The sequence below is a fragment of the Manacus vitellinus genome, unplaced genomic scaffold (genome assembly GCF_001715985.3).
Source record: "Manacus vitellinus isolate BGI_N305 unplaced genomic scaffold, ASM171598v3 scaffold_38_pilon, whole genome shotgun sequence".
NCBI classification, from domain to species: domain Eukaryota; kingdom Metazoa; phylum Chordata; class Aves; order Passeriformes; family Pipridae; genus Manacus; species Manacus vitellinus.
In genome coordinates this window covers 3,513,482-3,538,242 of record NW_021940526.1, presented here as the reverse complement: position 1 = coordinate 3,538,242, position 24,761 = coordinate 3,513,482, and the positions used below count along the sequence as shown (strand labels likewise).

The 24,761-nt window shown below is 45.8% G+C and overlaps 2 protein-coding genes across 2 annotated transcripts in view; both read right to left on the bottom strand.

Annotated features, from left to right (window-relative positions):
- Nucleotides 1-2,273: 2,273 nt before the first annotated feature.
- HAO1 (hydroxyacid oxidase 1) lies at nucleotides 2,274-23,936 on the bottom strand. The gene is made up of 9 exons (XM_018077519.2): nucleotides 23,833-23,936; nucleotides 21,326-21,568; nucleotides 16,744-16,895; nucleotides 9,743-9,998; nucleotides 7,186-7,361; nucleotides 6,090-6,181; nucleotides 3,467-3,625; nucleotides 3,144-3,213; nucleotides 2,274-2,786 (listed from the first exon to the last, which is right to left on the bottom strand). The coding sequence occupies exons 2-9, from the start codon at nucleotides 21,460-21,462 to the stop codon at nucleotides 2,716-2,718; spliced, it is 1,113 nt and encodes a 370-aa protein (XP_017933008.1). The 5' UTR covers nucleotides 21,463-21,568; nucleotides 23,833-23,936; the 3' UTR covers nucleotides 2,274-2,715.
- Nucleotides 23,833-24,761, bottom strand: part of TMX4 (thioredoxin related transmembrane protein 4) — a 20,845-nt gene continuing 19,916 nt past the window's right edge. Inside the window, exon 10 of the mRNA XM_029961634.1 lies at nucleotides 23,833-23,966. The gene's annotated coding sequence lies outside the window, so the exon portion shown is untranslated. The remainder of the gene's footprint in view (nucleotides 23,967-24,761) is intronic.

Genomic DNA, 24,761 nt, shown 5'->3' with positions numbered 1-24,761 from the left:
AACCTGCTCCCTGGGCACAAACCACCCATGTGTTGCAGCTCAAGGTGCTTCGGAGAAGTTCATTAGTTTTTCTTAGGAGGCCCCTGCTCCCTGCATGTCCCGCCTTGGTGTGATCTACCAGATGTCCAGACAATATCACAGGCTCTTTCACTGACCTTGTCACTTTGAAACAGGCTGATTCCTTTAGAACTTCTTGTTAAAAAAAGGGTGCCTTGAGTCCAGCTGTTGAGCCCCCAAACCAGGGCTGAAGCCTCTCCAGATCTCCTGAGTGGTTTCTCCACATCCTGTGGAGAATGCCAAGCTCTGTGGGCTCACTGGGGCCAAGGAGACAACTCTGTGGGGATGCTTCCAAAAAGGGTTCACTTGATACTTAAAGGCAAATAATTTTCTTCTTGACATATCTGTTATTTTCTTCTGTTATATAAGTGTAGGAAGATCCATCACCACCTGCTCTGTGTGCTCTGTTTTTTTCTCAGCTTCACCACGTGAAGCAACTGAGAGGTAAATTTTTTCTTAGCCTGCACAATATTTAGCTTTTAAAATGGTCAGGGGCACTCAGCCTTTCTCCTTTCTAACCCAAAACCAAACAGAATTCCTATCTTTTCTTTTTTTAATAATTTCCACAAGCAGTTGTGTTTGGTTGTCCCAAAATCAAGAGAAATTCTCTTCCCTGTGGAATATTTTTAAAAAAGAATTCGACCAGGCAAAATAATTTCATTTCTGCTAACACTGTCTCACAGCCTTTCAGTATTTGGCTCTAATTTTGGGGTTTAATGCATGTCTAGTCTTACTAGGGTTGAACTGGAAGGCAGTCAGACAATTCTCAGATAACAAGCAGGAAAAAACAACGTAAATCCACTCTCCCAGAGGAACTAGAAATAGTTAATTACACACAAGTGACAAACCCAGTTTCCTCACCATCAGAACTTCTACTGAACCACAGAGTTTCAGCACTTTCCTTGAATCTGGTTGGGGCAAAGACAGGAAACTGCATCTTCTAAACTTTAGAAATAGATCTTAACCATGTAAACATAAGATATTATGCCTCTATCTTTTAAGTAACATTTATATTACCTCAAATAAACAGTCTCTCCCAAGTTAGTCCGTAATTGACATCTGACACAGTCCACATTGCAACAGAAATGATAAGTGCAGTAAACAGCAGAAATTATGCTTCTCTGGGCTCGGAGAAACATTCATATTTCCTTGCACAGATAAACTTTATTTTGTTGCTACGCAACCCTCACACAACACACCCCCTTCTGGAGTAAATAAGAGCACAGATTTTTACAACTGCAGGGCAAGCATGTGGCCTTTTGGGTTTTCTCCCCATTTTGAGTTCCAGCCCCAGCTTTAGTTCACATTAGAATATTCCATCATTTTCTTACAGAGCTGCCTCCAAAGCTCAGTGAGGGATATTTCAGACAGGAGAGTCAGAACGCTCGAGTCCTTCTGGGGCTGATGGGGAACAAATGGTGGAGCCTCTGATGTCAGTGAAACCACGAAATTAAGGCTTTTTTCTCTCTTTTTAATCTCCCTTAAAAATGAACATTTAATTTCCACAACGAGATATTCAAAACCTTTGTGCAGTGGCCTCTCCCTGCTCCCAGTGACACTTTTAACACCTGCACCACAAGTGAGACAGGTGAAGAGCCAGCCTTAGTTTTAACCAAGGTGAGAATAATGGAGTCTTACCTACTTGGCTTTTTATAATTGCCAAATTTCTCCTGACTGCAGAGGGTATTTGGATTGTTCAGGGAACAGAGGTGCAGGTCCTGGGTATCTCTGCATCCTCCTCATATGCAGAGTGAATAAGACCAAGATTTATCTGTCTGAGGGGTGTTCGTGGACACTGAGTAGAGCCAGTGGGACCTTCCCAAGCCATGGGTTAATGCCTCAATTATTCAAGTTGCTCTTTTGCACGCGGCTGCAAATCCTGCAAACTCTCCCAGGTAGCATCAGCCTTCCCTTGCCAGTGTCAGCAAATGAATCCAGGTGAGAAATGTGACTCTGAGCTCCAGCTGGGTGCAGCCGGCACGGTTTGGGCTACGAGGATTTGCATCATCCAAGGATCTGACCTATGTGCAATGCACATACAGAACAGCTGTCTGATTGCAAAGGGGCTTGTACCACTTAAACAGCAGAATTTCCCCTGTTTTGCTTTGTTCTTTGGTTCTTTACAACTAAGAATCCTCTGAGCTCCTACAGCCGACGTGCTACAAGCCCAGCTGCTTACAAAGTCCTAGCACAGTCACCAGGCAAATGACACTCTGTTCATAAGAAAGCAAGATTTAATCTCTGCAATCTCCAGTCTAGTTTCTCTAAACAGTGAGCAAGAAGTATCTTTTGCATTTTAAATTTCAGCATTTCTGTTTGCTGTCAAAACATTCCTGTTTACAATTTCATTTTAACAGCTGAGTTACTCCCAGGCACAGAAATTAATATCAGCATTGGTTGCAAAACCCCTTGAAGTTCCTGTGCCAGTCTTGTACCAAGACCCATCTCTAATCACACCTCCCAGTACAGCAGCTTTCCTTAAGAGCCTAAAACGTTTGGAAACACCTGTAAAATTTGCTTTGAGTATTTTCTTCAGGAAGTGACGTCCTACAGGCTGTGCCTTCTCAGTCAGGATTGCAGGATGAGGCCCACAGAGCAAACACAGTTGGGTTTTGTCTGGAAGCAAAACGGGCAACACACGAGGCAAAGTCTTCAGACCTAAATCTTGGAAGACAACACTTGATGTCTCCGGACCAGTGTCCTGCTGATTTCTTCTACCCTCCGGCATCCTGGAGGAGAAGTTACATGTCAGTTGAAACTCCTCTCTAAGCCTTTTCTTTATCTGTCTCATAAAAATTTACCTTCTGTGAGAAAAAATCCACCCCTTAGTGACCAAGCATTTGCCATTACTTCTCTATGGATTTATTGCTCTCCTCGTGAGAAAAAATAAATTTATTGTTTTTATGTAATCTACCCAGTTGCCCTTTTATTAAGGCAGGGATAACAAGTCCTCTCCCCATTTCCCCACAGACTAACCTGTTTATATTGCAAACATTCCCCTCCTGTAAGTTGCTATAGCATCTTGCCCAGGGCAAAGGAAAGCTGTGGGGAAATGTGGTTACGGAGAGGAAATATTGATGCCTCACCTGTCAGTGCCATTGCCAGGCGAAACTCCTCCTTCAGCATCTGGAGAACTTCTTTTGCTCCTTCTTCACCCTGGGAGATGAGGAGACAATGTGAGCTATTATGTGTGGAGGTATAGATATACATATACACACGTGCCAAAAAAAGGTTTATGCCCCAATGTAAATCCTGAGTTCTTGTCATAGCAAATTTTAACAGATGATCTGGATGCACCCAGACCCACTGAGACACCATCACACACGCTCCCTGTGTACATGCACAAAAAAAAGCCTGAACAGTGAGTTTAGGTGTCTAAAAACACGCATTTCAGCTTTTTCTAACTTACTTGATAAGCCAGCCCCCAGAGCAGAGGTCTTCCAATGAACACAGCTCTGGCACCAAGAGCAAGAGCCTTGAGGACATCGGTGCCTTTCCTCACCCCGCCGTCCAGGAACACCTCCACCTTCCCCTGCACGGCCTCGACGATCTCAGGCAGCACATCAATCTGCAAGAGTGACACCACAAACACAGCTCAGCTGCTTCTGGAACCCTGCTTATCTTTGGGGTGAGTTCTTACATGCAGGATCCAGGCTATACAGCAGCTCAGTGAGCAACTGCATGCACAGCTATACCCAAAAAACAGGGCTTTGTATTTATATTTGTGACTTAGCAGGTTAGCAGGGATAGACAAAGGTCACATTTATTTGGAGTGTCCCATAAAGACAATCAGCAGGGTCACACAAAACATCCATCTGATCCCATGACGTGGATGTGACACAAGCTGATATCTGATTCTTATGCAGAATGCAAGAAACAGCCAGCACAGAGGAGGTCTTTCCATGGGATTTCCTCCCAAAATTCCAGTCTTCACTAGTTCAGGGGTGAAATTGAATCAGTGCCACTTTTTAAATAATCATCTTTGCTTTCCTGTTTAAATTTATTATTCATTTATCCTGAGGGCCCAGCTAACACCAGGATCCCCAAGGTAAGCTCTGGACCTATGGACAAGGAGTAAGAGAAAGGTGTGCCTGGAGGAACTTGGAGCTGGCTGAAAATCTTAATTAATGTATTCCTCCTTTGCAAAATGCATCTTATCACAGGAATAACTGCAGAGAAAAACTCCATGGAAGAAACAATTAGTTTTCCCCTAAGTTCTGAGCAAGGTGGGATGTTGCTTTCCCCAGACTCTACTTATCCCCTCCACCAGTGATACAGGGAAAAGGGAAAAGTATTTTTACTCTTCCCAAGTGACAATTAACCGAGGAATTTATTCCTCTTGCCATGCAGGAGGTCCCAGTGAAGGGATGAGCCTCCTGAATTCAAGCCTGGAGTATTAATTAGAGGGCAACTGCTCCTATAAGGCCACCTAAATAGTTCCTATTCATGAAAATCAGGAAAGACACAACCCCAGAAACCAAGTATTAAGGGGGCTGGAAACGGTGTGTGGTAGGAAGACAAAAGACACACAAATCCATGCCTTTCAAATACGGATGTAATTCATTTCCTTTCTAATGGATAAAAATGACTGGAAGATGGGGAGGGGAAAAACCAACTTGAAAGTGCAGTTTGTTTTTAGATTTGGATTAAAATTTTCTTGAAGTTTGGCACTTGCTGTGATTTTCCCCCTCCCTTTGGTTTTGCTCTCTTGCCAGACATATTTTGGATCTCTTTCCATATACAGAGACCACTTTCTACATCCTGACAAACTGTACCAAACTTTAAAGTGCTCTAATAAGTAAAGCATGATGCAAACCATCATTAAAACAGAGATTTCCTCAATGGGTAACTAGACACCAGAAATATTGACCAGCTTGGGTTGAGCTCACCATCTGAAAAGCCATGACATTCAAGCAAATTATTATGTTTCTGAATCAAACATTTAGCATGATCTGATACAGATATTTGTATGATAAAAGCTGCATTGTGCAGGGCACTTCTTTAGACCATAAATCCAGCTTTAGTAGTTCTCCTCTGTGCTCTGGTGTTGCAAAGGAACAACCCAGAATGTGCAAATCTCTGTTTTACTGCAGCTGTCAAAAAACTAATTCGTATTTCTCGAGCTTTCTCATCTCTCAAAATGATCTTTTTAACATCCTCATACATTGGTCCTGCTGGATTCCCTCACACACACAGGCTTGCCCGAGATTTTCAAATACTCTCAGTGGAACTGGGAGTGCATTCTCAGGAGGTGACAAGATGACCTGTTCCCCTCTCCCTTCAGGGAATCCTCATGGAAAACAGGAGGTTTTTCATCAGGAACACATTGGAAATACTGAAAGAGGCACAACTGGGCTTTGATTCTCCTCCCTTTCATTCTCTTTTTATTTGTGCAGCTTTCCCACACCAAATGAAGCAGGATGAGTGATGACTGGAATTTTGGGGTTTTTCCTTCAGCCTGAACACATACTTTTTCATTTGCCTTTCCTTCTTTCTTTTTTGCCGACCAAGAAATTCTCAAATCCCTTTCACCTTTGGAAAAGGCCCGGGGTAGCACGACAAGGAAAAGGAAAAAGGAAAAAACTGTAATTTAACCACTCTGTCCCTTTTCCAAAGGTGAAAATGTTTGAAAGGAGAAAAAGAGAGAGTTTCATTCTGCCTTTAGCTGTTCCATAACTGTAATTTTTCAGAAGCCTCTAAAGAATATTAAAAGGGGAAAAACAACTCTAATACAACCTTCAGTGTGCTGCAAATGGCAACAGGAGTTTTTCAAAACAAGAATGGGAAAGGAGACATGAAAGAAGGGACTGGAAAAACTGTCTTAAGGGTTTTCCAATTTGATCCAAGCAAGGGGAGGCTGTGTGTAACTCGCAGCATGGTGTGACACACCCAGAGAAGTGGAGAGAGGTCCCTCATGGGTTAAGGCAGACAACACATATTCCAGGTTTTCCCTCCAGCCTCCAGAGAAAGCAATCAAGCCAAAGGCAGAGAAAATTAGGGACTAATTGATGCATATTGGCCCCAGTACTCACAGTTGCAGGGACCCCATCGAGCTGTCGTGCTCCGTGATTTGACACCAGGATACCATTTACCCCAGCCTTTAGAGCTTCTTTAGCATCATCAGCTGGGAAAAAAAAAAATCCAAACTAGTTATGTTCTTCCATACCTGGGAGCTTGTTAACACCACGATGAGAGGAATTTTGGGATCCCTAAAAAAATTCTTGCCAGCTAATGCAAAGCCACCTTGGGGCTTCAGCTTTCCAAAGCCTCACCTCAGCACAGAAAAAAGTTTCATGTTTAAGCAATAAGACCAGAAAGTAGTTTGAAAGCTTAGAGAACATTTAATCCCTTTGGATCAGCAGCCACTTGGGTTGCTAGTCTTTATTTTCTCTACTGTGTTCTAGAACTCATCACTAAGAAGTTATTTTGCTGAATGATTTCATCCAAGCCAAAATTTTTGGCACGATTACAGTAATAATCCAGACTTAATGAAACCACTACACTGTGCTCAGTGCTCTTTGGACTGAATGGAAATCCAGCTTCCCCTCAAGTTGTATCAACTCAGGTCAGGGTTTGCAGACACAATTAAACAGAGCAAATTCAATCTTCCTGGCTGCATCCGATTTCAGAGATGATATAAGTTTAATCAGCTGCTTCCACAAGTGTCTTCATTACTGGCTTCTTAATGGTGTAGAGGAAGAGAAAGCTTTTCCCTCACCTCCCCACTGGAAGCAGCAGAGCTACACACCCCTGAGGATTCCCTTAACCTACACACCCCTGAGGATCCCCTTAACCTACACACCCCTGAGGATCCCCTTAACCTACACACCCCTGAGGATCCCTTTAACCTACACACCCCTGAGGATCCCCTTAACCTACACACCCCTGAGGATTCCCTTAACCTACACACCCCTGAGGATTCCCTTAACCTACACACCCCTGAGGATCCCTTTGACCTACACACCCCTGAGGATTCCCTTTAACCTACACACCCCTGAGGATTCCCTTAACCTACACACCCCTGAGGATTCCTTTAACCTACACACCCCTGAGGATTCCCTTTAACCTACACACCCCTGAGGATCCCTTTGACCTACACACCCCTGAGGATCCCTTTGACCTACACACCCCTGAGGATGCCTTTCACCACGATGGGCAGCGAGGTGAGCCCCCGAAGCCACTTGATGTCCTCCCAGTTGAGACTTGGATCGATGGTCTCAGCCACGTATGCGGCCAGCCCGCTGTTCTCTCCAAAGTCTTTCCCTGAGGAGAACGCCAGGTCGCTGCCGGGAAAGTTTTTTAATCTAAAATGACAAAAGAAACGGAAAAATAGGCTGAGAAAGGTCCATTGTAGCCCCAAGTCAATATACCTGTGATAAAACTTTGCTGTGCTGCAGGGCAGGAGCAAAAAAAGCCAGTCCCAGTGTGGCAGATCCCAGTCCTTAGCAAGCCAAAACCTTTCACTGACAAAGCATTTGATAACCAACATTAGCATTTGATCTTTAAAGTCCTTCCAACCCAAGCCTTTCTATGTTTCTGTGATGATTCTGAGCAAGGTTCTCCAGCCTAAGGCAACAGTCCTAGTTCTAGCAAAAGAAATAGGGTTTGGTTTTGCTTCTTTTTCAAATCCAGGGAATTCAGCTACTAAAGGAATAGGGGATCAGGTAGGTGGGAGGAGAGAAGGAGGAAGGGAAGTTTTGTTAAGCTCCACTGAGGATTCCCTTAACCTACACACCCCTGAGGATCCCCTTAACCTACACACTCCTGAGGATCCACTTAGGTGGATCTGCCTGAAGCCTTGCAAAGAATTCAGAATTTCCATCTGTCCAACAAGGCCAACATCCAGCCAGTTCACCTTGTGCCCCTTTTGTTCATGTCCTGGTAAAACGTGTGTGTGGGGGGGGAATTAGTTCATATGAAAACATTAGCTATTATTTGGGACTTTTAGCCCCAGATCAGTTGGGTTCTAGGACACCCATGTCCCACACGAGGCTGATTGCTCTGTTCTTCAGAAACCACACTGGGCTATTTAATACTCATATTACACATTTTGAGAAGTGCATGAGGTTTTCTGCATGGAAACTGGCTGGTTTCACTGCTGATTTCATGCCTGCAACAAGCAGCACTTCACATGGCTTTTCTGTTCAGCTCCAGGCCCAGAAGCAAAGGAGGAAGGAGCAGGCTCCCAGCAAGATCCAGCTTCTCTGCTGTTGGTTTGTGGAGGGTGGGGTACCCAGAGAAAAACAGAACCTGGGATAAGATTATATAAATAACTGTTGTTTTTCTTGGCCTGGGAAAAGCAGATCAACACTTGAATGAATGTTGCCTTACATACGTTTCAGAGCACAATGGCACCTTGTTGTTGCTTTGAAACTTTGTTGAAAACCTGAAGCCAAGAAAAAGTTGTCACGTAAATGAGCAAGAGCCCCGCGCTAGGAGGGTTTCACCGCTGACCCTGCAACAAAACCCGGGCCAGCATCGCCCTGAAATCTGCAGAGATTAATTGGGACCTTTAAGGATTGCTCCAATTCCATGGGATTTCATCCAGTTCACTCCAAACCTCGGTATGGTTTGGTCAGGTGGGGTCAAAGTGTTTCAGAAACGCTCCCTCAAGTATTTTGGGGTCATTGGACTCACACTGAGAAACTCTCTAACCCCAGGCCTTAAGATTATATCACCCATAAAAAATAAGCTATTTAAAGAATTATTGAATTCTTTTTTAGGTAAAATGTCAGTGTGTGTTGATGGTGTTGTGGCAAACACAGATTACAGCAGGATCACAATACGGGGCATGCACATCCCAGTGTGGTCCATTTTCAGCTTGGAGGGCTTTTTTCTTTCTGCTGCTTTCCTCCTAAGATTGTACTTTATAACACAAAAATAGAGGCAGAGTTCAGGTTGCTCTGTCAGCCTTCATCATATCATATTTTAGCTTCAAGTACAAGTGTAAGGGGGAGAGCCAACACCCCAAGCTCTGGAGGATTTTTTGCCTGCGAGGTGGAGAATCAGACTCACTATTTTCCATAATATTCAAATAGAAGGTGAGAGAGACCTGGGAACGTGATTCTTCCTAGGTACATGTTACATATATTGCATAACACAGCAGTCTTTGGAGACATAAGAAGAGCAATTCAGTTTCATTGATAATATTCAAAAGTAGCTTTCACCCAGAAATCCAACTTCATCTGCTCCAAAGTAATTTCACCTGTCCTTTAATCATGTTTTCTTTCCATTTTTGTGTTCATTTGCGTGCTCTGAATAATCTTAACACACACCACGGCAAGCTGCAGTCATTACCAAGACCTACCTGCAAGATTTTTATCCCATCCATTAAATACTCTTCCAGCTAACGCCTGTGGCTGCTAAAACTGTGCCAGCACTTCAGCACGTCTTTATCAGGGTGCTCTGTACAGTCTACCAATTTATATCTGCAAAAGGCCAGGGAAATCAGTGCCCTGACAACACCGTTTTAAGGTTAAAAATCTCATTTAACTCTGTTAAAATGGAATGCTTCCCAGGCCCTGCAGTGGGGAGGAACTAGAATTAGTGCTGAAGTCAACCAGGAGGCCACAAATTCTGAGACAGAGAATCACGGGGAGCAGAAACTGCCCTCACGGAGAATTCAGAGCAAAAGGAAAGTTGAAGCTGCCCACCCCACACCCCATGTCCCACCCGGGGGTCGTACCTGAGGTTTGGAGGGAGCTGGAACTTGTTTCGCACGTCGGCTCGGCGCTGGCCCAGGTAGGGCGTGTCGGCCGTGACGAAGATGCCGCTGTAGCCGGCCCGCTCGGCCCGCCTCACCAGGGACTCCGCCACCTCCCGCTCCCTGTACACGTACAGCTGCAGCCACAGGAGGCCCCCCGGCGCTGCTGCAGCCACCTCCTCGATGGAAGAGGTGGCCCAGGAGCTCAGCATCATCCCCGTCCCCACGGCCCGGCAGGCTGCGGGAACACAAAGGCGTGTTTGGGATTATCCAAAGCTGAGCTGCTCTGAGCTGTGGAGCGCTTGGCTCGCCAGCAGATGTTGGTGCGTGTAATTACACACTGTCTTTCCTTAATGTTAGTGCATTCCAGGGAATGCTGCATTAACAGCAGTTACTAACAGGGATGAGCTGTGAGCACTCTGTGCCTTATTCTGTGGGATTATCCACAAATTCTGGGGGCTGCTCTCTGCACGCTGTTTGGGATGATCCCTGCTCCAGCACTAGAAATCAAACATGTCATAATCAAACTAAGCCTAACCCATAGCAATAATTATCCTATGGGAATCCTGCTTGTAAGCCCCTAATGCCTGGGTGTCACTGGTCAGAAATTCTGGCATACGAATTTAAAAGACGTATCCGCACACAAAGTTCTGAATGATCTAAAAAAAAAAAAAAGATAATTAAAATAATGCATTTGAGGCTTCCAACTTTTTGCCTCCCGAAAATCGCCCTCCCCGGGGATCATTTCCAACCCAGGCTGCAGCAGCTGACCTCATGCAGATATATTTTTATGAATCTAGCACTTATTCTTTTTGGAGTAATCTGTCACTTAATATAAAATAAAGGAAAACACACCGTGAAACTCCAAGATATTACAGAAAGCCTTATTTTTCTTGCTCTACCGCAGAATGCATATTTTTAATGTAAATGGAGCTCTGTTTCAAGACGTCACCTCCAGCCCATCGAGGAATTAAAAAGTGGTCTTTATGACAACATTTGATTAAATAAGGATTACGGGTCTCTTGGAGTGGAAACTTATGAACAGCTTATTCAAACAAATTGGTCACACCCTCCCAGGGCGCTTTCCCTCGCTGGAAATACGGTAGCAACGACCCAAAACTCCTTCGTAGCCGTTTCGTTCCTCCCCTTAAAATTCCTGAAAATAGTTCCCTCTTATGGTGAAGTACCAAGAAATGAGGTTTCTTTCTAAAGAACCACAGATACCAAATGCCCAAAGTCACGTTGAAATCGGCTGGGGGGGGGAGGTGTCACCACAAATTCCATAAGAAGCAAATTCCCAAATCAAGTCCGTTGGGCGACGCTGAGAAAAAAGGGATCCACATTCCTCTTGCTCTGTCCAACCCAAGCACATGGACGAGCAGGAAGGTTGATAACCCAGCAATTGCAAAACCCCCAGATCAGATAAGGGAGAAATGTAAATGTTATGGTTCAATCTGCCTTTAGGTATCCAGTTATTCTCATTCTTCCTCTCCTTCTCAGCTCTACCTCCGCGGCCCTACGGACGCGAGAGTGGTTGCAAAAGCAAAAATTAAATATTTCTGGTGAAGAGAAGATTTAAAACATGATATTTCACCATATCCTTTCAACTTAGCATCATACGCAGCACTGGAGAAAATAATGCTTTGCTCTTTTATAAGATCAGATCGAAGCAGTTCGGTTCAACCAGAGTTCAGCCATCCCAAATGGGGTAATGGCATTTTCATGCAAGCACAATTCCCCTCATCTCTCCTGCAAAGTTCACAGCTCTCTGGTGAAGCACCAGCTCAACATCCATATTTTAGATCTGCTCAGGCCAATTCGAAGGTCACACACAAAATTTTTTGAAGTTTTTCAAAACTCCAAGTTCCAGTTTTGGTTGATCTGTGCTTCACCTTGATCATTTTAAAACTTACTTTGACAATTTTCTAGACTTGCAAAACCAAGAGATACAGAGTCCCGAAGCGCTGCCAGGTTTGGGTTTGGTTTTTTTTCTACCTCAAATTAGGTTTTGCTAAAAATACACTCCCACTTCTCGCACATTTAGCTGCAGTTGAAGCAAACAGAAGCAATTCATTTCCTCCAACAACCATATTTCCCATTTCAGTTTTGGGGTGCTGCAAATACCTCTGTTTGTTGTTACAAACCAGTACTGGTAGAGCCATATTCCCACAGGATGCTCTTGCTGCAATATGTGACATTTGCCAGAGTTTAAACATCAGCTCTTTTGTAAACCAGCCTTTCCTCATGCCTTTTCAGACTGCTTTTAGTTTGCTTTTCTGTTTTCCTCAGGTCTTCTTTTAATCCTGAGCGTTGCCCAGAGCAAACGTTCACTCCTGTACACCCTGCAGGCTCCTGGTGGGATCCATGACAGCACAGAGAGAATTAGCCACACACAGGAGGCTGGGGAAGTTCATGGAATCACAGAGTGGTAAAGAATCTTTCCCTAATATCTGATCCAAACCTCACCCCACTGTGAAGCCATTTCCCCTTGTCCTGTTCCTCCAGGCTCTTGTCCCAAGTCCCTCTCCACCTCTCTTTAGGCACTGGAAGGGGCTCTAAGGTTTCCCTGGAGCCTTCTCTTCTCCAGGCTGAACCACTCCAACTCTCCCAGCCTGTCTCCAGAGCAGAGGTGCTCCAGCCATCAGATTGTGGTGGGGTGCCCAAGAAAGGGATTTTCACAACCTTTTCCTCACAGCTGCCTTGAGCAGGCACAGGTTTGTCAGCCCCACTGTGACCTGCTTGTACTTAGAGCCCAGGGAGGCCAGGAGCAAGGACACACCTTCTTCACCAGGGAACACCAACCTTGATAAAACGGGACTTTCCTCATCCTTGGGGAACTCAACCAAAGTATTTTACACAGCAACAAACCAAGGCTGACCCTGGGACAGGACCCATTTGGGAGTTCCAGTGGAGAACAGAGCAGTGACCTTGCTTAGCCCTTTTTCATCCTGAAACCTCAGTCTCCCCAGCTGGTGAGACATCACTTCATTACATGGTTTGGGAAGGGTATGGAATTTGTCCCTGTGGGCAACTCAGAGGCAACGTACTCCAGGGGAGACACTGGAGAGGAGCCCCGTTCAAAGGTGCATATTTTGTCAGGGTTACCTTGTATGGGAATGGGAATTTGCTTTTTTCCCCTCCAGCTGGGCAAATTCCCCTCATTTCCCTTTTAGGGGCATCTCCAAAGCCCAGCAGCCACACTGCTCCCCTGTAGTCATTCTTCCCCGAATCCACCAGTGAATCCATTGCCCCCCAGTTAAGGGCCAGAGGACATTCCTTGGGATCCACACGCTGTCCTTTTGGCACGGTGGGATTTCTCAGGAGCAGCAGCCGGGTTCTTGGAGCTGCATCTCCTGAGAAACAGAGTTGTTTAAAGTACTTCACGTTGCTCTCCTGACAAACTACTCCTGGCTGAGATGCCCTGCCCGACCTTCCCTCGCCCGGCCCTCCCAAATCCCCCGGGCGAGTCACCTTGCCCCAGCGCATTCCTGGAAGGCTGCAGGCTCCAGGGAAGGAGCCACGTGGCCCAAAGGGATCTGGCAGGGCTGTCATGCCAGGTTGCCTGTGTGCACATGCAGCACAAAGTCCCCTGGCCGTGACAGTCTCCAGGGTCAACCCAGGCCAGGTCAGCCAAGGCCATGTTGTCCCACGGGAATATTGTCCTCTGGAGCAGCCACACCTCAAAATTAACCTCTGTTTTTTGATCAGTACATAGATAACAGGTTAAAGATAAGTACAAAATCCTGCTGTTTTCACTGTGGCTGAGCACAACAAGGAATAGGTCACCAAATCCCTCCTTCCCAGTCACTGGTGAGCACAAGGAACCTTCCAGGAGCAAACAAAAAGCACGGCAGCAGCCTGTTAAGAGCCAAAGGAACACAGGTGTTGCTCCCTGTCTAGTGGAAGTGACAGAGCTGCCAGTAACTCAGCTAAAACAGGGGGGAAAAAAAGCTTTCCAGTCAATATTGCTGTTCTCCATTTGGCAAAGTAAACGGTGCAGTCACGTCGCAGGCGGTGGTGAAACCCTTCCTGCGTCAGCAGCAGCTTGGAGAGAGGTTTGAGGGCAGTCACAGGGGGCAAACAAAAAACTCTGAGCCACTGCCATGCAGAGTTTTCCAAAAGAAAATTGGGTTATCAGCCTGATTTTCAGCCAGTCAGGGAGAAGTCAAGTCTTGCAGTGCTGGTTCGGGGTGAAAACACAGGAATAGAAGGTAGCAGGTCAGTAAGAGTTTTATGGAACAAGCAGGAATATAAACAGAAACGTCAGTAAAATAATGCTACAAATCTGTTTATAATCAATTAAAGGCTGCAAAAAATTGCCATTTCTTGCTAAGGAGATGGATGGTCCCCGAGATTTTGTGTCAGGGCACTTGAGGTGGGTGCTGTTGACACAGGGAGCACGTTGGTTTGCAAGCACAGCGTGGAGTTGGGATGGCAAAGGGATGTCCTGGCATGGAGGAACAGCGAGTCCCCTAATGGACAGGCAAGAAAAATCCCTCAGAATCAGAAGGGTTCTATTGAAAAGTGTTTAGAGAATAACCTTTTGCTCTTTAATGGTGGCTAAGATTATTCATCCAATTTGGCAAATATTTTAAGTTAAAGAGGTTGAAATTGGAGTGGGGAGGATGAGAAAAAAAAAATCACCTAAGTCAAAATGTCATGTGTTGATCTTTTCAAAATGGAAATGTTTTCTCCTGAGCTAACACTTTTGTTTCAAAACAGAGCTATGGCTAAAAGCATCAGCCAGTAGGAAAATGAAATAAAACATTGTGTTTTGGATCAAATGAAACATTTCAGTTAATCCAAAACAATTTTCCTCCCAATTTTTCAGTTTCTACTGAACAGAAAATCCATTCTTTGGAAAACTGCCCTATATACTGATGAGATACAACTAAAATGCCAGGGAATATACTTGAAGGAAGACCTGGAAGAACTGGGACAAGTGCCAAGGTGTGTGAAATTGTTTCAAGGACAAGTAAGCTTTCTCTCTAAGGAAGGACTCCTGGCATTTAGACATGTCAAAGAAAACTGAGAAGTAACATTATTACAGCCTGCATGGGCATTTTTTTTTATTTTTTTTTTATTCTAGCTAACAGAAGTATAAGTAAACCCAATACCTGGATTTGAGGCTGTGCAAGTTTTGACCATGATTGACCCCACTCAGAGTGAGGTCAGTTAACCTTTGGAATAACTTCCATTGTGTTGGCTGGCCTGTCACCAGCAACTTTGAAAATTGCAGCTGGAAGTTTTTCCTTAAAAGATCCTTTGCTAACGAAGCAAACTGTCAGTGAAGGGTGTTTAAGGCCCTGTCTTGGCAAGGTGCAGCTGGGTCAGTGCAGGAGAGCATCCCTGGGGGAGCAGCAGCCCCCAAAAGCCTGGCAAGCCCCAAAGTGAGGGGTTGTGAGGTTGAAGGGAACCTTTAAGCCAAAGTTGCACTTTACTGAGCTAATTCCTGTCATCTTATAAGGTCAAACCAAGAGCCTGGCACTGAATGCCCCACCCCACCTCTAACAGCACAAAACCAAAGCCATATTTTCCTCTCCCCCAAACACCAACGCAATACAGAGGGTGTGATCTTAATTCTGCTCTCCTCTGAAAGCAATGAAAAACTTCCCAGCTACAATGGATGTGTTTACTGGATCACATATTCCAACCAGTGCCAGTACACTGAGCTCCCCCAGTTCGAAAACCTAAGGACATTAAATGCAATAATCACGTGTTAAAAGTTTGAAAAGTAGACAAAAGTAAGTGCACAAAAATCAGGAAATTCCAGAATTAAGTTATTACCACAACCATAACTCAGCCCTGGTACTCAGCCTTACTGTACCCCTTGACTTGGCATGCCATTATGGATTTATGCCTTAAAATGTGGCCAGGATGCAGAATCAGTGGGAATTTTTGCTAAGAAACATCCTGAGTTTTGTGTGTTTCAAATCTTGCCCTCCTCATCGCATTAATACGCTTGCACTTAACAGTTTAACGCTCCAGAGTTTCCTCCCAGCATAACCTGGCCCGGAGTTAATCCACGGGAGCTGCCAAAGGACAGGACAGCACCAAGGCTCCCACCGGCCCTTCCCAAACCCATTCGAGGTGTTGGAGCTCCATCGCGTGGAAAGCGCCGGCACGTGCAACAGCCATAACAGCACTGGCTTCCAGTAAATCTCTGGGGAAGGGAAAAAAGAGTGGCCCCAAACACGGTATAAAATTAGAGAAATCTGCTTTTACAGAGATGGCTGCTGGAGCTGTGCTGCGACCCTGATGCTGCTTCTTACTGAGAACTGAGACCAGCTCCCACTGCAAGGATGGTCCTCAGACTCCCTTCACATTGGTTCTTGCTGCATTGGGCATGGAAACACTGTTGGAGGAATAACTCAAGCATGCAGGGGATTTATTTCTTTTCCAATATCACTTATTTAAGTTTTGTATCCTGTTTCATTCAGTGCCGGGACACTGAAATGCACAGCCCAAACCTCTTCCTCAGTTTTCATGTCATTCTGCAGCTTGGGTGAAAGGAGTAGGAAACAAGTTTGCCACCTCAGTTCTGGTTAATGCCCTATTTCTCACAGCCTTTTAGGTGCAGTCTCTGTGCTGGCAACATCTCTGGGCAGCTTCTAGCCCAGAGGGGCCCTTATCTCCCTGGGATGCTCTCTCTTCAAAGCAAGGATTTTTCCCAGGCAAGCAAAGGCTTCTGAATTTCCAGAAGCAATTCTCTAAGAGGAAGACTGGTGCTGTGATGATATATATATATATAGTTATATTTATAGAATGTATAGGTAGATACAGTTTTCAATGTTACATGTGACAAGCAAACTCCTGTTTCACACAGAGGGAACAGGGCTCGAACAAAGCAAACAGCGGAAAACAACCCAAAAACCAACCAGCAGCAGCTCAAACCCACCCCGGAGCAAGAAACCGAGCTGGGATCCGTGGCCAGGATGATTTTGTCCGTGCCCACCCGCCGTGGGGGCAGTCTGTGCGCTCACCTCTGGCAGTGGCCGTCTCCCCGTCGGGGTGAGCCATGCGCTGCATGGCGGTGGCGGCCACGCACACGGGCACCGACACCCGCTGCCCCAGCACCGAGGTGGACACGTCCATCGCCGACACATCCCTCAGCACCCGCGGGTACAGCTTCCACCTGGCACGGGGGGCAAAGGGAGAGCGTTAAGGGAGGCCTGAGGCACTGGGGATATTTACAGTTCCGAGCGGGCAGGGGCAGGTTTTCCTGCTGTCACACGGTGGGAGCTGTGCTGGGGCTGGAGCAGGACCCCCCTGTGCCACCCAGAGCTGCAAACTAAACCACACCGAACCCGAAATCACACTCTGCTGCAGTCTTCAACAGCACAACATCCACGCCTTTAGGAACGGGGCTGCATTCCTGGGGACGCCTGTGAAACGGGACTTTTCCCCGCCATCCAGGCGATGTCACAGCACTGCCACCGTCACCAGAAGCCACAAGAGGGGGTGCGATAGCAGGGGCTGCCTCTCACACGGGCCAAAGCCTCTCACTGAGGCCTCCCTCCCTCAGAAAGGGCTCCGATGGCCACTGGATTTCAATTACAGAAAAGAATTAAAAGCTTAAGCTCTGGTACTGCTGAACCTGACTAACTGCTCTGACTGGAGAGAGAACCAGAGCCATTGTAACCCTCCAACAGCGAGGAGGGGTGAGCTTGAGCTTGCATATTAAACTGGCAAGTCAGTGAAAAAGAGACAAGACAAAGTCTTGTGTATTTTGTAGAAAGATCGAGAGACTTTTCCCTGAGGAGCCTGGGACAGAGCCAGGATGAGACCCACGGTCCTGAAGTCCTGGAGCACGGGGCCCTGCCAGCTCTCCAGGAAACGCTCCCCAGGGAGGAGAAAGACAGTTGTGATGCTTGGAAGGAGCTGTGTGGCCACGGGGAGTCAGCTGTGCTGCTCAGTGCCAAGACACACACGGCAAGTGTGTCCTCGGACTTGTTTTCATGCCATTGTATCAGTCTGTTATTTTTCAGGGGAGGATGGGCTGAGGGTGGGACAAAGAAAATATGACTTTTTTTTTTCCTCCTCCTTTCTTCCTAATCCTCATTCTGAAGGATTCCTCTGAGCTCCAAGGCAAAAATCCTTTCATAACCTTGCTCATTTAGACAGTCAGAAGCATAAAGGATGTGGAGCATCTCCTCTTCCCCAGCCTCCTGGTTTCTCCTTGTTACCTGGTACGAGCCACTGCCACCTCCAAGCCCACCTGTGAGGCTCAGTCCTGAGGCACAAGTGCTTTTAGCTGGGAAAAGGAAGAGAAGGAGCAAAAATCCTCCCAGCAGTGTGTGCAAGGAAAATGATGCAGTTCCAGGCAGCGATACCTCTCCATCAACACCCTGACTATGTATTGGGTCCCACGAAAATACCAACATCACTACTTCTTTTAATAAAATCTTATCTTCCTATGGAAACATGGGTGTTTCCAGCTAGGAGTCTGATGGACACTCAAAGCCAGGTATTTTCTAGACAAGCCCCTAACAGCAGCAAGGAAAACCCACAAGTAGTATTTATTTCCCAGTCACCAGAGCACATGTTCATTCAGCTGCCACACACCACCTGCTTCCTCCAGGTTTTTCAGCGAAAACATTTCCTGGATATTTTGTAATAAGCTTGGATTTTTCCTTTGAATTCATCATCTCCTCATCACCCACATCTTTTTCCAGCCAAGTCCATTCTCATGTGCTGCAATCAGCAACAGAGTGAGCACATCCTTCTTCCCAGCTGGAAGTGGGAGATGCCACAGTGGGGAAGGCAGCGAGCACTGCTGCTTTAGGCAACTTCAGCTAGAAGCAGTTTTGAGGGAAGGATTAAAGAGAAGGAGGGGGGTTAATCTTTTGGGGGTTTTTCCTTTTTTCTCCAAGCTAAAAAAATTTCCAATTTCAAATTGTCTTGCAGAGGGGTAAGAGGGAAGCTCTCACTGCTTTCAGCTGTGAAAAACGTTGACATTTTCAAACTGCAACACATTTTCAAGCAGCTCTTCTTGTTTCCTTTCGGAGCTCATCCCAAATAATCCCCTTGTGCTGCAGGGCTCTTTGGGAAAGGATTCACAGCTCAGAAAGTCTCCATCCCAACCCGATTTGCTGCCTTAATATGCCCCTACAGCTCCACTTCCATCAGAAGGGGCAGGGGCTGGTGCTGTGCCAGGCAAACCAGGAGCTGCTTTTCCTTGAGGGAAAGCAATCTTCCCTCCCAGAGTGTCTTTCCATCCGCGCTCTTTTCGCAGGGCTCTGAACCCGAGGTGAAAGACAGGGCAGCCTTGCTTTTCTAACCAATATTTCAATTCCTTATATGCCCATTTTAGTGCCTTTCACTGCTACGAGGTTTGCAGAAAAGCCACATCGATGCTGTCACTGATGAAGCAGCAGCTGCTGTTCCTTGCACGGGACAAAACAAGGCAGCTCCTCCAGAGGCCACCGGGGATTCCTCGGATTAGCAGGAGCCTGTTCCTGGACACACCGGTGTCAACAACAGGGACTAACATATGCTCTGACGTCCCAAATCATCCTGCCTGGCCTCAGTGCCTCGCTTGAGAACCAGGAACAAAAAGTACTCATCTGGCCTTGGCAGGACCACACTGATGTCAACACAAGAGTTCCCGTTCTTCCCTCCGTCCCAGAGGAACTGGAAGTTGGCAGAGAGTGGCCATACCTGGTTTTAACCTCACCTGAAACACTGGCCTTGTGCAGACAGTTTATACTCTGGCATCTGATTACACAAAGTACTTGAAGCTCCCGAGCTGTCAAAAAGTCAAGATGTTCATTTTATAACCTAACGAGTATGAATTGTGCTGCTCCAAAACTTCCAGGTGGTATTCCAGAGGTATTGTGGGATCTAAGCTTACTCCTTAATAATAATTATATTAGTCCTTAATAACAATCTATTTATTCCTCCATCCTGTAGTGGTACTATGTATCTATAAATATTTCAATAAATATTTTGAATCAGGCTGAACCTGCAGCCGAGCTTCTGACAGGGGAGATCGATGGGAAATGAAGCTGAACTTACTCATATCTTTCAGAAAATCATCTTACTTTGTGATCTCTGTGACTCAGGGGCGTAAAGCCCATCTTACTTTATATTGACCTACAAGCTGCACTTGGGAATAGGCAGAAAAAACGCGCTCAGAGACACAGCAGGGCTGTGTGAGGAGCAGAGGGAGCAGTTGTCCTGCATCCATAAGGGGTAGGCCACGCTCCTCCTGACAGCATCCAAGGGAAAAAGAAAGATTTGACACGTTGTTCGTGTCAAACAGGACTTTGAAATCAAAATATTATGAAGCCCTTATAGCAGTTTCTACCTTTTAGAGACGGGTTGCAAACACGGCGTCATGACTGTTAATGGCAGCTTCCCATGTAGTAAGAAAATAGGATTTTTTCATCACAGGAATCAATCCCTGCAGTGGGAAGCAGCTTCAGATCCCTCATCTCACCTCCACCATCCAGCTCTGCTAATGCCAACACAGTAAGGGACATACCCAGCTCTTTGTTAGCCTGTCTCTGGGAGGTTTAGACCCAATTTAATCACTACTAGCTCCTGCAGTCACAAGTAAAACATTCACTACTCTGACAGTTTATGGCCTCCCAGTCCTTCCTTTGAGTGTCCTTTCCTTAATGTCTCATTTTGGTTTTACGAGGGCAGGTAACATCAGAGCATCTGGAAGCATCAAGAAAGATAAAATAAAACTCAGGTGAGCACTGCTCCTAGTTACCCCTAGTTACCCTCCTGCTCCTAGTTACCCCTCAGGGCAATCCTTTGGCTTGTGTTTGAGCAGGGAAATTCCAGCCTGGGATGATGGCTTCTGCATGAGCAAGCCATGAAGAAGTGGTCACAGTAGAGGTGAGTTTTCTTCTCTTGACATTATAAGGCTTTTCTCTCTGTGTCCTTAAAATGAAGGTTCTGAGCCCATTCCTGCCATCTGGCCTTTGAGATCCTGCTAAACTATCACTGCATTTCCTACAGCCTTCAGCTCCTATGGGATTTCCAGCTGAGCTGCTCACAGCCCATGGAAAAGCAACTGGAGCAGCGAGTTGTTGCTCCTCCTCTAAGCAGGAGAGCAGAGTGGGGAAGGAGAAGGACTGAAGATAAATCAGAAAAATCTTGGTTTGGTTTGTTAGACTCAGGAGGATTAAAGACAAAGCCTTTAGAGATTAGCAAAGGCAAGTGCAGGGGTTAAATGTCTGCACCAGCACGGCACCCCAAGGCAAGGGACATCAGCAGCTGTCCCAGCAGCTCACTGGCTGATTAAATATTGGAGCTGAAGGGTCTAGAGAATTTCTGGTAAAAAAAAGAACCAAAATGCAGGGAAAGCTAAAAAGGTGCTAATGGATTTTAGGGATGGATTTTTGACAGAAAGTGTTGGGTGGAGGAGTGAGAGGGGAGAGACAATGGTTCTGAAAATCAATGATTTGAGACTCTTCTTGCTAAAAAAAAAAAAAAAGTAGCAGAGAAACTGAGTTTTGTTCACATGGAAAAATCTAAAATTGCACCACAGGCAGTACTAGAGCAGAACTCACACCCCCTACCTCCCACCCCAGCCTTCAATCACCCTCCTACCTGGAAAAGGCTGCCACATTATCTGCCAGCGTTTCCTGGTCATCCGCCCCGGATCGGTAATAATCGTACACGGATTTGGGGAGGAATGCTTTAGCATACTCCTCAAAGTCACCAATGCACACTGGCTTTCCAGACATGGCTGCAGATCCCACGGGGTCAGTTTATTGCCACTTCCCTCTCTTTTAAGATCTGGGTTTTTGTCTGTAAATTATTAATACGGGACCTCATCAGGATTCAATTTACCTACATTTCAAAAAAAAAGAAAAATAAATACACCAGCTTCTTGTGTCACGTTGGACTTCAGCACTGTGTTTTATTCCATGTGGTCAAGGCCAACCTGGAATAGAATGGAAAAAAGTACAGTAAAAATTAAAAAGAATAAGCAAGGAAAGAAATATGTAGTTAAACCTGCAATAACAGGAGTGTACGGTCCCTCACAGACACATTTATCATCCAAAACATCCACGAGATAAACCTGAAAGTTTGTTTACACCCAAAAAGCAAGACCTTGGTTTAGGTGATTTCTAAATTTGTTAAAGATTTCTTGATCGAATCCTGACTTAAATTTTAACAAACAGACATGGTTTGCAACAGGGTTATGGTAGCTGTTTGTCAAGGGAAACTTCCAAGTGTGTGCATAATTCAGTTTTCCAGCTGTGGGCTGCAAATTAATATCAGTATCCACACAAATACAGCACGAGGCCTTTACCCACAGATGAGTGTCAGGCAGTACTGAAATGCAGACTGGTTTAACCTTGGCACTGCTCTGTGCTCCCAGCACAAAGCTGGGGACCTGTCTGCTTGCATTCATTTAAAGTTTGCAGCATCTGTGCTAAAAAGGGGTGTTTATCCCAGAGCACGAGACAGTGGCACGACAGCTGAACATTTTCATACGTGCAGATGTATTCCAACTTGGTGAATTGAAAAGCTTTTAATGTTGGAATGTTGCAAAAGTCTCTGAAGTCCCCAAACATGGAATTTAATGCCAACGTCTCACCAACACACGCAGCTTCCCGCCAAGTAATTGGCTCCTTGTTTTAATGAATCTCTCCGGATGAGGGTTCCTCCAGCTGCTTTAATGAGGTATCAGCTGACCTTTAACCTTGGAGCAAATGATCAGCATCTGACTGAACCTGTGTCCTGCTGCAGGATCACAGAGATGCCAACGGTCTCCCACTGACACATAAAATATTCCATAGGGGAAGGACGAGCCAGCTGGGATTTTCTCACTCCAGTTAACTGCAGCAAAGATTAACTGGCACAGTTAACTGCAGCATATAATTCAAATATTTCAGTGTTCAAGCCATCAAGACTGTTGTGCAAAGCTGTTTTATCAAGTCACATAAGCAAACACACGTTTTGGCTTCCAAATTCCCCGTGAACACTTGTGAATTTCTCCAAAATAAAGCCAGAAAACCCTTATTTCCTGGAGCGTTTTCAGACAGTCTCTCACACCAATCAGAGCTGGACTGACATTTCTTTAGACCCCTCCAAGTCTGTCAGAAGAACCAGCAGGAAATATTTGGGGTTTTTTTATCCCAGCAACTCCAGCATGGGAGTCAAAACTGATGGATGTTGCAGGGATAGGGACAGTCCCTTGGCCACTCAGCACAGGCAGTGAGCAGGTGGCTGGAACAGGCCCCTGGATGTCTCTTTGGGGCAGTCTGGGGACTGCTGGGATGGCAGGAGGCTGGGGTATGGGGCAGAGGGCCAGTTCTCCTGGGAAGAGCTGGATAACTGTGCACAAGGAAACCAACCCAGGGCAGGTCTACAAAGAGGTTCTCAGTGCCAGTTTTGCCCCCCCAACCACACAGTGACATAAAAAGTGCCCTTATCAAGGGTGATTTTTTCACTTCCTTATGTGGCACTGACACAAATTCCCATTTGTTCCCTGTGTGTTTAAATCCGGAGCTTTTCTTTCTCCTCAGGAAAGACAAAGTAAAAGTAAAGCACAGAGAGGATTTTTAGGTGTTTTCCTACTGGGAAAGGACTGAAGATGCTGGGTTAAAACAAGTAGTCCCTGCAGTGTGATCAGCTCCCAGGAGGAGGCACACACTCCTCGGCAGCCCCATTCCCAGGAGCTGGGAGTTACCACTGGTCCAGCTCAAAATTCCAAGGTGCAGTTCAAAATTCCAAAGTAGAAACTCACGCTTTTCTACCCCTCTAGTTCAGCCATCAGAGTATCTTCATATTTCCTCTACAGAACTAGAGCTTAGGTTTGTCTGACTGTGGATAATAACTTCCAGAGCCAGATCAGATTTTGGCTGTAGGATCCCACGTGCTGTTTTCATGGAGAAAATTTCATGTTCTCGCAAAACAGAAGGAGAAGCAGTTGATGGAACAGCAAACCAACAAAACGCTCACAAGGCTTCATTTGACACCATTCCAGCTTCCACTTTACAGCAGGAGATGGATGTAAAGGAAAAGAAGCAAACCAAAGGGAATGGCAAATCCCCCAAGCCCTGCAGCTGCTCTGTTCCCAGGGAAAGGCAGCTCAGGGAACTCACCTGAAGAGAATGAATCCATGTACTGGTTCCAGGAGTTGTTCACATCATCCAAGTAGTTTGCAGTGATGATTCCTGGGAGTCCCTCCTCCCTCTGGCACAGCTGTCCCTATGGACCATTCCTTCAGCTCTGCCTGCTGTGAGACACAACCTGAGGATGGGCCATTTAGCTCTGTACCTTTATCCTGGACCACATCCTGCTGGCCTCCAAATGCCAGATTATTGCCAGATTATTGCCAGATTATTGCCAGATTATTGCCAGATTATTGCCAGATTATTGCCAGATTATTGCCAGATTATTGCCAGATTATTGCCACAGATGAGCCAACCACACACCGAGGAAATGAAAACTAACTGCGAGATGGTCATAAATACAAAGTTTATGTGGAATTTCAGTAAAAATACCCAGAGTATAAATTGGCAACACTTCCATGCGACAGACAATCCCATGACATTTCCAGGAAGCAATCCCACAGAGCACAGCCCACCCAGGGGGCAGCAGATACAGAGCACTCCAAGACTCCCAAGTTTCACACAGACCTCAAGGACAAGAGGTTTGGAAGGCTGGCTGGATTTCCAGCCCGCTGGAATTTTTGACTGACTTGCTGTTCAGATCCATCAGGGACTGGTTGCCAATTTAAATTGACATTTAAACTGGTTCTCAACCACCCCAAAGTCATTTTTGACACACATTTTGGAGGCCCTGCAGCCCTGTCCTTAATCCAAACACTCTGAACAGTCAGTGGCAGCAGCAGCTCCTCCAAGGACATTTTGTCTACGCTGAGGTTGCAAGAACAAGCTCCAATTTTTAAGATTAATCCTAACAGAACACTCAGATTGCACAAAAGGTCGATCCTGACTTTTTGGAAACACACCAAGTTTAACACAATTGCAAACAGTCTAATTAGTACTACTGGCATGATTCAATTAAA